This window comes from Chroicocephalus ridibundus, chromosome 4, assembly GCF_963924245.1.
Source record: "Chroicocephalus ridibundus chromosome 4, bChrRid1.1, whole genome shotgun sequence".
Classification (NCBI taxonomy): Eukaryota; Metazoa; Chordata; class Aves; order Charadriiformes; family Laridae; genus Chroicocephalus; species Chroicocephalus ridibundus.
In genome coordinates this window covers 90,180,805-90,194,541 of record NC_086287.1, presented here as the reverse complement: position 1 = coordinate 90,194,541, position 13,737 = coordinate 90,180,805, and the positions used below count along the sequence as shown (strand labels likewise).

The 13,737-nt window shown below is 44.7% G+C and overlaps 1 protein-coding gene across 1 annotated transcript in view; it reads right to left on the bottom strand.

The window, feature by feature from the left end:
* The window catches only part of CMIP (c-Maf inducing protein), a 139,332-nt gene that overhangs the window by 37,309 nt on the left and 88,286 nt on the right, over positions 1-13,737 (bottom strand). The window contains exon 4 of the mRNA XM_063334695.1: positions 1,215-1,376. Within this exon, the coding sequence (XP_063190765.1) occupies positions 1,215-1,376 (162 nt within the window). The remainder of the gene's footprint in view (positions 1-1,214; positions 1,377-13,737) is intronic.

Genomic DNA, 13,737 nt, shown 5'->3' with positions numbered 1-13,737 from the left:
CAAAAGCAGCGGGGACAGCAGGTCAAGGGAGGTGATTCTGCTCCTCTGCCCTGCTCTTGTGAGACCCCACCTGGAGTACTGTGTCCAGCTCTGGGGCTCCCAACTTAAGAAGGACATGGACCTGTTGGAGCGAGTTCAGAGGAGGGCCACAAAGATGATCAGAGGGATGAAGCACATCTCCTATGAAGACAGACTGACAGACAGCCTGGAGAAGAGAAGGCTCCAGGGAGACTTAATAGCAGCTTTCCAGGTCTTAAAGGGGGCCTACAGGAAAGATGAGGAGGGACTCTTTATCAGGGGTTGTAGCAATAGGACGAGGGGTAATGGTTTTAAACTGAAAGCAGGTAGATTCAGATTAAATATTAGGAAGAAATTCTGTACTCTGAGAGTGGTGAGACACTGAAACAGCCTGCCCTGAGAAGCTGTCTATGCCCTATCTGTGGAGGTATTCAAGGCCAGGCTGGATGGGGCTTTGAACAACCTGGTCTGGTGGGAGGTGTCCCTGCCCATGGCAGTGGGGTTGGAACTAGATGATCTTTAAGGTCCCTTCCAACTCAAACCACTCCATGATCCTATGATCCATTCAGAGGTTACAAAGTTGTGAGTTGCTAGACCTTTGCTTACTGCAAGAAAAACAGCTAGCAACTTTTTTGCTTATCACAAATCTTTGCACATCAGAACTAAGACATGAAAAACCTGCTTGGCACTATATTCCCTGTCCATGAAAAGTTAACTATTTTAAATAGATGCTATAAAAGGTGGACAGATACCTCTGAAAAAGGAAAACACTTTTCTTTGACAGCACTGGTAAAAATAAAATAGCTGCACAATGAATTTATTGGTATATGCAAATTGCTACAAGAATTATCGGTCATGGAAACAAAGCCAATGGAAGAGAAGTCAAGGGGCGTTTTATCACTGACTTGAAATAAGACATGAATCAGACCCCTAATAAATTTGCCATAAATAACCAACAACAACAACAAAAAGCCTCACGAGAAGTGTGTTTTGTTTTGTTTCTAGAAATCTACCCAACACAGGTCAAATTCTCCCCAGCAAGTACAAATTCCACTCAAGTCAGCAGAAGTCACGAGCAGACTCAAAGACAGAATTTTGACAGCCCAAGTTAAAATAAAACCCACCCAAAGACTTTTAACTGTTTGCCTCTTGTCTAAATGTGACAGTGTCTTGCAGGAGCACTGCCGAGGTCATACCTCTGAGAGCAGTTTTGAGACAATCTCCAGTGGTGCTTGGTGAATAGAGTCATCCTGAAGCGGAGACGTCAGCGCCATGTCCACCAGCGTCCTGATCTCCTTCAACACCACCTCCCAGCGGCTGGGGTTACTGAGCACCTTCTTGTACTTGTAAATCTTTTTCTGCAAGAAAAATGAAAGGGTCACACTGACATGACCATAAACCTCTTGAATAAATTGCCTGGATATCTGCTTCCTACATGCAACTGTCAAGTGATCTGCTTTGTATTTTGAGTTTTGCCTTTTCTGTCTGATGAAAAGCTCTACTTAAAATGTGTAAATGGAAAAGAAAACCTTGTATGTCTAAACCAATTTCTTCTGTGGAAGCAATGAAAAACTGTGACTCCCTTTTTTGATTTGAGAATAATTTTGTAAACTCCAAAGCATCTTTGTTTCCATCATCTCCTTTTGCAAACACCTTATTTCCCAGGCTAATAACAGATACCTGCTATTGCACTGCTTCCAAAGCTGTATGTCCTTTTTAAAGGGAGTTAGTCATTAAGAAAGGGGGAGAGAGCCATCAAAACACCATTCTACAGATATTTCATTCTACATTGCTAATTGGTGAATTCACATTCAGAATGAATTAAAATAAATTTCATCAAAGTGAAAAATTCCAGTAGATGCATAGGCTTTTTTTTTGATCTTGAAGGATCCTGCAAAGTCATCCTGTCACCCTCCAGTTGTACCAGAAACTCACTTGTAAAGTCTTCCACACAACAGCATTTCCACTCTCAAGAAAGACATTCCTGACTGCCTACCCCCATCTGCCCCACTCCTCTGCATGCCCCTGCATTTCTTCTGGCCGTGCCCAAGCTACTTCACCAACTGCCCCATCCACAGACCAGCTAGATAAGCAAAAGACAACTCTTACCTCCTCGTCAGCCATGTTGCCACAAATGACTGGAACAGAAGCTGCTTTGTATTATAAATAGTATTCTTTAAAGAAAACCCACCCTCCCAAATTCCCAGGGGTAGCTTGATGAAACTCTAGAAGTTCAAGGAAATGATGACGAGCGTTAAAACGCCACTCCTGACGAGGACACGAAGCGCGCAGTAGAACGAGGAGAGGCTTGCCAAAGCAGGCAGGGCTGGAGGCAGCGCCAGAGGCACCGCACGGCCACGGAGCCGGCCAGGAAGGAGCTGGCTGGCGGAGAGCAACCACCAGGACCGCAGCATTTTGTTTAGTTCACATGCCCTTCCGCTCCTCTCTCTGTGCGAATCTGGTCCCCTGGTCAAAGGGATGTCAAGAAGTCTGGATACATCCTCAGGTTTATTAAAGGACACAGGCTGGGCACTTCTCTGTTTACATGAAAACATCAGTGCTTTGCACTAAAAATGGATCTTGCATCCCTTGGCAGCATTTTCAGGGAAATCACAAGAAGTGCCCATGTCACGCAGCTTGCAGATTCAGCTGCACGTTTTGCGCTATACATCATCAGTGTAATAAAGGCAAAGGACTTTGCAAAGGGTCGGTGTGCTTTATTTTGTTTTGTTTTGGAGCTTTGCCGCTACGCGGCATTTCCCCCTCCGCTGGCACAGGACAGCCCCTGCGGGAACCATCTGAACAGGCCGTCTCTCTGCTTATCAGCCACTTCCTTCCCAACACGGCAGCAGATCTAATGCTCAACAGAAATAGTCACTTCTGTGCCCTATCTGAAACACGGGAGAAGAGAACAATATAGAAAAATACAGCTTTCAGATGCCTTGCGTTTGTCAACGTTGTTAGAGGGGGGGAGAAGAGGGTGGCACTGGGCTAACATGTAAAGGCTGATAAAGCAATCCAATTATCTTTTTAATTAAATTCATGGAAGTACAAAAGCACGCTGGCAGTAGTTGACACTTTCAGTGTATTTTAAGCCACTGAAAAGCTAAAGAAACATAAAAACACATGCTGCGGACACTATCAAACGTGTTTCAGATTTCCAAAGTGAGCAAAAATCTTTGTACTTCTGAGCTCCTTGGGGCAGAGAGGGTCCACCAGTGTTTTAAGATACCAGCACTACTTCTACCATCATCACAGATTTCTTGACTCTTTGAGAAACTTGAATCATGGAGTTTAGTTTCTCTTATTCATGTAGTGCCTTTTTTTTTTTTTTAGGGTCTTTTTGTTAGACCCACTCCAGCACCAAATAAAATCTAAACTTCAAAGCCAACCAGCCAGCTTTGTAACTTGAAGCAACTCCTTTCTGACTAATTGAGGACACTAAACAAATCTAGCTCAGCAGATACATTTTCCATGCTGAAATTTATTCCTTGGTCCTGTACTATGAAGAAATCAAATTCAAAGCAGAATTCAAAGTTGGATAGAAAGTAAGGAGGGGTGGGGGAGCACGAAAGCCAGACCATAGGGTTATTGCATCCCTGCCTGCTGTGGGCTGCCCCTTACTTGGGCAAGCTAGGACGTGATTTCGGAAAGAGCTCCTTCAGCCTAAGGGACAGCTGCTGAAGGAAACCCTCTTGCCCAACAGGACGCTGCTCAGACAACCCTACCACGAATATCTTTCTTCCGCTGTCAAATCCACTCTCTCCTGGGGGGAGGGAGAAGCAAGGGAGGTTTCCTTTGCCTTTTAGAGATGACCGTTAAAAAATAAAATTCTGACGATGCTGACGTACATAAGAGAAAAGACAGCAGGAGCTGTACTCCCTGCTGCGCGAGGGAGACCTCCAAAAGCTGCTGCTCGGACCAGGCAGACAGTGACTCAAGGGGAGCATCGGGGACAGCTACCTCTGCAGACACGCTGAGCCCGCCCGCAAACAGAAAATCCAAACTTATCAGTCCCTGCTTCACATGTCAGCACAAAGGGTTGTGCTGCACTGACAGACTGAGCCGTAATCTGCAGGCGACATTACAGAAGTCTTGAATGATGGTGGGAAAGCAGCAGAAAATAAATAAATAACTAGAGGAGCCATCCCCAAGAGGGTTGAACTCTGCTATCCTGAACCTTTGCCCATGGTTACGCCGCTGTTTTTCTCAGCAGAATGCTTTTCACTGTTGAGCGCCTTGCTGAAAGCCTCAATTAAAGCTTGAAACCTATCAGTCGGTTACAGAAGCAATTTGCTGTGTATCAGCAAGCACTTAGCCAACACCGAGCCATCTGCTCTATTCTACCTGCGCTGACTCCAGAGCAAGGAGAAACAATCACTCACAAGCTTAAAAGCAAAGCTGCCTGGTGAAGACCCATACTGGCAAACAGGCATGTCAATGTGTGTGATGAGTTCGTTCCCCCTGGATATAGGTGTAAAAGATGCCTTCGGTTTCTGAAAATACTCACACCACATTCATCATTAATAGCACGTACAAGAAAAATACGGGGGAGGGAAATCCAGTTTCACTGGGATTTCACTAAAAGCAGCAGCTCCTGGTACAATTTATGCGAGTGAAAATAACACGTGCCAACTTGGAATTTGATCCTCCTAGTTACTGACCAGCCAGAACACAGCTAGTGTCATTCCAAAATCTTGCTATGCTGACTTTAAAAGCATAACCACTGAATTTAATAAGTAGCCATCAGCACGGGGAGTAAGTGACACTGTCAGGGCATCCTTCATTCTCAAATCACTCTAATTAATTAAGTCTTGCAGAAACCCAAAGACCTAAGTCTCAGTCCTATTTTAGAGGAGGAGGAATTGAAGTCCACATGTGAAAAATTACTTTTCCAGTGTTAGTAAGCAAGCAAATGTGAAAAAAACACCCCACCTGTAAGCAGTGAATGTTGCCGTCCATGCTCAAAAGCTCCTGAATACTGCTGTGAACAGAAAGTTCGGGAGAGTCTGGGAAACTTCAGCTTTTTTAAGTAACATCATATGTTTTTGTATCCCATAATGATCTCATCCTGCAGCCCTTGCTTATACACCACTTCCTTGGACAAGAATGACAATACTGATGTAGTTGACATCTAAGAACAATGGATGAAATCTGAAGGCATGGAACAACTGCCTTTTTCAGCCTTAGCAAGACCTCTCATGTTAGAAACATCTTAAAGCAGCCAGTGCACCTGATCCAAAAAGGGCAAGACCAAGTTCACCTTCTTGATGACCAAATTTCATCCCTGCTTTGCTCCTGGCGGCCAGGAAACATTCTGTACTCTTGGGAACCTGTCTGCCCATCAGCAAACACCATCTTCATCACATTGAAAAAATTCATTGCCAACTCTAACCCAGAACAGCCTGCCAAATTCTAGCGCTCTGCTTTTCAGCCCCTTACCACGCAACAACACGCAACTATTCGCTTCTTTACTGGAGAAGCTAGAGCTACTGCAGGAACATACACTGAGTTTGAGGGTTGCGTGTGCCAGCAATTGTTTATTTCTTGCTGAGCAACGAGGGCAGTTCCAGCAAAAGGGAAAAGGTCAACCTCCCGCACAGAGGTCCTCCCCAGCTCATTGCGGGCATGGCTGAGCCAAGCTAGTGTTACAGTTTAATGTTGACGGCACTTGTGTAAAACGGGGGTGCCTCTTGCTAGATGCAAACGCACAGAGGGGGAAAAAAACCCACAGAGAGCAGACACCAGAATGGTTTTCTCCACCACAGCAGAACGTTTTGTTAAAACACTGGGTAACAAGAAAAAGGAAGAGTTGCTTGTGATGTTCAGCACTCTTGTTTGGCTTGTCCGACAAAGCCCAGGAGCTGTACCATGTATTCTTGAGCACCACCTACTGGCATTTTGTCTATTAACTTGTTACCTCCATGAAAACATGGCATCCTCAGAACTCAGCTAGATCTATATTCTGCTTTTAACATTAGCAGGCATCACTTACTTCACGGTATTCTGAAAAATAACAACTTGTTGCTAACAGAAGTTCCCCCAATAGCCAGAGATGGGCTTAAATCATTAGGTGGATCCACTGAAAGCCTTCTGAACTAAGTCCCCACTTGCAACATTTACCAATATGAAGGAAAAAAAAGCAACTTACCTGAAAAAAATAAGTCTATAAAAAGTCCTATTCCAGGCAAAGGGCTGGGGTGAGATTATAGATACTCTTCCAAATCAGGGCCTTCAGACTGCTCATGCTACAGTCATCAAACTCTTCGCGACCTTCTGAAGGTTTTGCACAAAAAGGCTAATGTGCTGCTCTCTAAAATAACTGCAAAACAGCAGCAGCAAACTTTTGCACTCTAACATCTTTTCAGGTCAAGGTATTTTCTGCACTTTTCATTCTACCCAGTGCTAAATGCAGAAGTGCATCAACTTGCCTGCTTCGATTGCCTCTCTGAATGACATTGCCTTGGTTGAGGCTCACTTGCCACAGGCCAAAGAACTGGAGGGAAATGTTATAAGCTAGACACTTCCTGGTTCTCACTGAGTTAAGGTCTACGTAACACTTCATTTTTTGCCAATTCATATAAAAATGACCCGGACGAAATCGCCATTGTTCATTGCACTGAGATTGGCACCCATGAATCTATGCCCTCAGTAAATATATCAAGCGACAGTCTCTGCCCTGAGCAGCTCACCGTCTTGATGATTACAGGCAAGAAGGAAAAACAGCAAGAAAACCAAAGTGACTTCCTTGAGGTCATATGACAAGTTAGGACCCAAGCAGAACTGAGGTCTTCCAATCCTCAGGCCTCCAGGCCAATTGCTAGATCAGGGCACCCCTAAGTAAAAGCACCACCAACATGCACTGAGGCCATGGCAAGCAAGTTGAATGTCGATAACCTGTTGCTCTGTTTCCTCATCACAACATCTTCCCCCACCCCTTTTTTCAGTCTACATTCGTTCACCTATTTTTTTCCCCCCACCAGTGTCTACCATCTTGCTCCAGACCTCAGCTGACCCAGGCAAGAACCCCCAAACACTCAGATCAGGCCGTTTCAAAGCTGACAGAGTTCAATAGGTTCAGCAGCGGTGACGTGGGTTCTGCTGTTACTAACGCACAACCTGGAACAACCGCACAGATACTTCCCACTGGCGCAGTTTGTCCTTTGATCAGATACCACTGGGACAGTACCACTGCAAAGTAAAAGAATGCTGAAATAAACAGAATTTTAAAAGGACGAAATAAGGACGAAACACATTTCTGTTTGGGTCAAGAGAAGTGCGAAGTGGAAGTGGGACCAGGGGGCTCACAGGGCAGCCTCCTCACTCACCTCCCAGCACAACACTGGGCAGCTGCAACATTAATGCCATGAGGACCTTGCTCCCGAGGCATATTATATATCTACATACACGTATCTCTGCCTCCTTTGCCACAGCTGTCACCTGGCTGACCATCCTTCTGGGCTTCTGCTCTCCAATGTGCACAAGACTACTGCAGATATCCTTCAGCAACACGGGGGGACAAGAGGACAATAAGGGAAGGATATTTTATCCAAGGGAAAAAAAAAAAAAAAAACAAAAAAAAAACCAAAAACAAAACAACTCAAAAACACTGGGCAAGCAGATTTAAATTTACGGGCCCCACTGAAGACAAACCTGCATGCAAATAGAGTATGTGTGGCTCCAAAAACTGAAAGCAACTCAAAAATGGTCCCTTCCTTCTAGCCCCCTAAGGAGGGAGGGGAGAAGTTGTCTTTGGTAGACCTTCTCACTACCAAGCAGAGAAACTGGGCTTTGTTTTTGCTTAGTGTCTTGCCTTTCTCTCAAATCCCTGCACACAGCCCTTCAGTCACAAAGATGTAGGAGCACAGCTGGCCGATCCAAACCCAGCTCTGCCTTCGCTGTGCATTCGAGATGCCATTTCCCCAGCTAGAGAACGCAAAAGGCCAACTGTGGCTCCAGCTGCACTTTGCATGGGCTAATGCGGTTACTCTCGTAATCAGACCTGTCCACAGGGGAGACATTTTTTGGCACGGCCGACTTTGATGCATTCCCTGAAACCCTCCATCCCTGCTTCCATTTCCTTTTGGCAAACACTCCCATTCTTCAGGCCACAGTTCCAGCACCAGCTTTACACTTCAGGTTGGCAAAACATCAGCTTTCATCCTGCACACAGCAACTGCTGTTCCGTATTTTTCGTGTCGGAGCCAAGCTGGGGTTTGTTTTTAATGTTGCTTTGGCTATGCGGAATTTCACTATGACTGCAGTTACGTTTCTAGCAGAAGCACAAGCCACTCCTTACTCGCAAAAAGCATTGGTAGAGACACAGCTGCGATCTTGGGTTGCAAATCCCACGTAACATCTCCCCAGAAGAATAAATATTTTAAAATATGTTGTCCATGGGCACTTGGGTGTTTTGTTCTGGTTTTTTTTAAGCGAAAGTCACAAAATACCTTTTCTTCCCGATATTGGGCAGCAGGAAAAACGTCAACAACCTCAACACAGTTGAACAACGCAGCTGTCCCAAATGTACAGGAAAGATCTGCCCTAACTGCAGGCTGGGGCGGGGGGACGGGACGGTTTACAAACCCTCCTGAGTTGCTTTAAACTCTTATGCAGAATGAGTGAGAAAAACCATCACATAGAGGTTGCCGGACCCACACAATTAGGGCAGGAGCCAGACACCCTGCTTGATCTACAGCACTTTAACAGCCTCTGACTCATCATCAGAGGGAAGGTTTCAAACATGTTTAGGCATAACTACCTCCTCCTCTTGCAGGACCTCACTGCTGCCTGCTGCAGCATTTTTGGCCCTTTTCTCCAGAACAGCAAATGTTCAACACGGACACTGTCTGGACATCGTGATCTCGGTGTTCTGGCACAACCCACAGTTTCCAGAGGGGTTCAAGTCTGACGTGCTCCTGTATTTGAGATTATGCAGTATGAGCTGGAGTCAGCAAAATCATGTTCCATTTAAAGAAAAAAAAAAAAAAAAAAAAAAGAGCAGACTACTAGATGAAAAACAGGAATATGTGTACCATATACACTCCACACTGTCCAAAACCTTCAGTGGACTAACTGCACTGCAGTTATGGGCAGGGAGGGGGGAGTAGTATTAAATAAATAAACTATAGCAGACACTGTATGACTGTGGCATTTAGCGTGCATCATACAGAAAGCAGAAGACACAAAGCACTGTGACATTAACTGCCACCTATGTGCGGTCCTTGCTGCGTGCTTCTCCGTGCAGAGACCTACCATTACTGACTGCATTACAGAATGCCTCTGACACCAAGCTGAACTGATCCAGATTCCTAATACCTTTACATTCAGGCACTTTATATTCCCCACATGATGCCTGTGTCTGTGGAGCCTAGCCCTTGACATCCACCAGCTCTCAGCCTGCGGTGGGAATACACGACTTCGCCACTGCAGAGAACAGATAGTGTGTAGGAAAAAAAAGAACATGCACAATCTTATCGTCACTGCACTTTGACCAGGTCTGCCAAAGAAAAAGCTGTGCGCAAGGCCACCGTGGAGAATAGCCAGGCAGAGTACCTGCTGTGCGGAACCCCCCCAGCTCTGACACTACAACCTTCAGTTTCCACTCCGGCACGAGAAGCTGGTCATCACCAGGAAAACAGGATGCCACCTCATCTGAAAGGCTGCAAAACATATGCCAGTAATTTCAGGCACGTAAGAACTCTGATCGGAAGAACTTGCCACCTGAGAAACCACCTCCAACTGGGATTAAGCAGCTAGTAATGCTACACATTGTAGTAACTGCTAACAAAAGATAATCTCTGAAAGATAATCCATCCCCCTTCCATTTTCTGGGAAATGCCAGAAAGCTCAGGCAGCACTGAGTAGCACACGAAGGAATTATTTCTTCACAGATATGCAAACTGGATTAAAATGCCACGTCATCCCTTTTCCCTATTACTCTCCATTGCTAGCAGCGGGCACCCTCGGCTTTTCCTGCCCCCCCTCCCCTCTCACCAGTCAGCAAAACCCTCCAAATGGATGTTTACCCACCTGTTTCACTTTCTCCTCCTTGGCAAATGTATTATTTTGCTGAGTTTCTAGCACTTCAAGACCATAAATGGCTTTGAAATTGGCTTCTCTCTCTTGTGCACCTGCATCATCAATGTCGTCAGCAGGAGACATGTGCACGGCTCGAGGAACATGTTTGTGTCAGAAAGTTGCTGCAGAGCGTTAGAGAGAGCACAGACACTGGATACTGATGTGATGCTTGCAAGCATCTTAAAAGGGACTTCAGAAAAGCAGGGTATTTCTGTCTTCAGATCGCTGGGCTTTGGAGCTCTGAATTTTCCAGTTTCTCACAGGGAGATGCCAGATCTCAGAGCAGCATTTGCATCTGAATCAGTCCCATCACTTTGTTCCATGTTTTTATATTGCATTTTATCGCGCCACATCAGCACAAAACCCCAAACCTCCTGCAACTCTTTAGCCTACCAAAATGCCACTGAATCTCTGCAATTTGCTTGTTTTCTTTCTCCTTTGTACAAAGGCTGTGTGACATGCAAGACTGAATGAAGTCTCACCAGCGTTCAGTTTTCTGATCCTGACCCCAAGGCCAGCTTCATCACAGAGGATGAGAGATCGCTGGGGTGCTACCAAAACCACTGCCCGCCTGGTGTTCAGAAATGGTCTGACGCAGGTAAGTCACTCACAACAACCCCGTTGTCTTTGATGGATCTTGCCTCTGGTCACACAGCCTAATCTAGTATTCTCATCTTAAATACTACAGTAAAGAGCACTGGAGACTGGGCTATGGTAAATAGCTGTGATGCAATGGCTTCTAAGTGAAGACAGGGACAGGGGAATGAAGGGCATACTTTTACTAGCATTGTTTTCTGATACTTTTTTCTAATTTTGAAACAATCACTGTTCTGGGAAAAAAGACAAAGAGGTGTGACAGACAAGCTCAACATGTGACTTCTAGCAAGAGCTAGGGCAGATGATGCAGGCTGTGACACTGGCAACACACCGTTTCAGGGGGTTTTGTGGATATCAGCAGCCGTTTTACTCTATCACATTATGTATACTACGATGCACTCAACACACTACTTATATTGGAAGAAATAAACCTAACGACAAAGCTGTGCAAGAAAGGAAAGAGACATTTAAAACAACACCTACATCCCCTTTGCTCCTTCAGGCTCATGTAGGTCTTCTGACATGGAGAGTCCTCGTAACATCCATAATGCAGAATTGGGCCCCAAGACAGCAGCTTAACAAGGCACTTAGCATGCGTCAACTCCCAGAGTCAGGCTTTCACACCCCATGCATCGTGCAAGGAGGATAATTACACTCCTGGGAAAGAGAGTCTTGTCCTGTCTTCATAAGAGATCTCCTAAAAACAGTTTTTTCTGCAGCTAGGAATTTGAAGGAGAGACTAGTTTTGGTGCAGCTCTATATTATGACAGCTATAGAGGAGAAGTTGTAATTTGGTTAAACTAGTGGTCACCATGACCTGGAAGTTCTGAATTGCAAAGAATTAGTCATAAGGTCAGCCCTGGAATAACGCGGAGGAGCAATTCACCAGGACAAAAACCGAGGATCCCTCTTGGCCAGCAGCTCAGCATTCCTCAGAAGCAACATACTCCAGCAATTATATTTTCTCCTCTTCAGAGCCGAGACCTAAGTACACAATAACAAGCTGACCTGTTTATTCAGCTGTTTTTGACACCCCTCTATCTTCAGACCTAATATTAGTTTGAATAGGATAGCATCCAAGTCTAGAGGGGAAAATTTAGAGCTGGTCCTGACTTAGCTAAAGCAAGATATAAAATAACTATCTAGTTTCTACTCAGATTTCACCACTAGGCCATTAATTGGCTTGAGTTCTGTCTCCTTAAAAAAGCCTGTTTTGGCAATGCAGGAGGTAGCTACGGGTATACAAACCGTGCGTGCGTACGGCTGGATGAGTGCAGAGCAGCTCAGAGCAGCAGCTCGGATCCAGGCTGGCATCTCAGCGTGTTGCCGAGAGCCTCTTTTGGTTGGACAAAGTGCTGTGCTGACACAGACACACAGCTCCCAGATCTAAACTGATTCATGTTAAGCCAAGGCACAGCACAGACAGCAATCAGCTGCCGCTGCAGATGTAGCTTATGGGAATAACCCACTCCAATGGCCCCCAGAAAGAGTAAGGTATTTTCCTAATGAAAAGCAGTAAAAAACCTAACCGCTCTACCTGCTCCAGTTCTTAAAACATCACAAATGATTCATAAAAAAATAAAAGAAAAAACTTTCTGTCTAGATCCAGTTCTGTCAACATCTTGTCTGTTTTTCATCTATTAATTTCCACTTCCCAAAGTGAGATCAATGCCTTTCTGCTGTGACAGCACAAGTTACCTCTAGCAAAATGACATCTCAGAAACAGAAAACAAGGCCAAGATTTTTCAAGTGACTCCTGATAACAGATAGCTTCAGACTGCCAAACTCACATGGGGAAAATGAGGGAGTCAATGGACTTCACGTGCGCATGAGGATGTCTTAAGCAAAAAAAAAAAAATTGTAGAGGAGAATACTTAACTACAAAAAATAAACATTATGGAAATAGAATTCTGTAAGTATGATGAGATTTCCATGATGTAGCTCCTGAATTTGCAATGAGGTTGTTTAGACTATAGACTTGGCAGTACTATCAATCACCACATAAAGAGCAAGGGGATGTCACTACACAGCCTCACGCAGGCAGACACCGCCGCACTTCACGTCACCTTTCAAATACAAAAGAAGAACAAATCTTGGCAGCACACATCAACCAAATGAGAGGGGGCATCAGGAACTGAAAAAAGGCAATATATATTTTTAGTCCCACTATGTTCACCAGAAAGCTTTAACTGGTACCAGCTTCTCTTCTTGGCAACACAAATCCATTAACGCACCACTTGGACCCTGCATGTGTTCCCTACGGAGTCTTAAGTCCAGTCTGAAACTCCATCAGGATGCTCAGAGTCCTCCTCGGCAGAGGCTCTGGCTATCCTAAAAACCGGTTCATTTTCTCCCACAACTGGTACCCATGCATTCCACGGGAAGAGTAAAACCACCAACCAAAAACCTGTCGCCTGCCTGCCTTTTATCCATCAAAGCAAGAAACTTGCTCCTCCAAAACTCGTGTGTTGTCAAAGCCCACAATGCTTTCAAAGCCCTCAGGCTTCAAAAGGCAAAACTTAATTCCACAGCTTAGGCTTCCACCAACGTATTATTGACTCATATACAAACACAAAAGGAAAAGGAAAAAATATAAAGAAAAAAAAGCCATCCTTGGCCTAACTGTATGATAATTATTTATTGTTTCACCTGAAAATAACAGAAAATGGGAACTTCTATGTTCTGTGAAAATACCTCAGGTTTTCAGCTAAAGAAAGTAAAGAAACAGCTAGGACAATTACACTTGCACGTGCTGTGTAAGCACCCAAGACAGGGTCTGAAGTCCAGGAAACACCACTCCAAAGAACTGCTGAGGTCTTTGAATAATATTTTCACCATGCAGTACAGCACAGGGCTATTGAATTGTCACAGGGTATCAAAGCTTCCCCTCTCAGATCATAAATCAGGTGATTAAATACAAATGACAGACATGGGCCTTTTTAACCACAACCAATGTGATTTTTTCCCAATCTCATAGTTTTAAGGCATGATTTACCGAGATTTAAGGCTATAAATTTCTTTAATGTCATCATTTAAATTCTA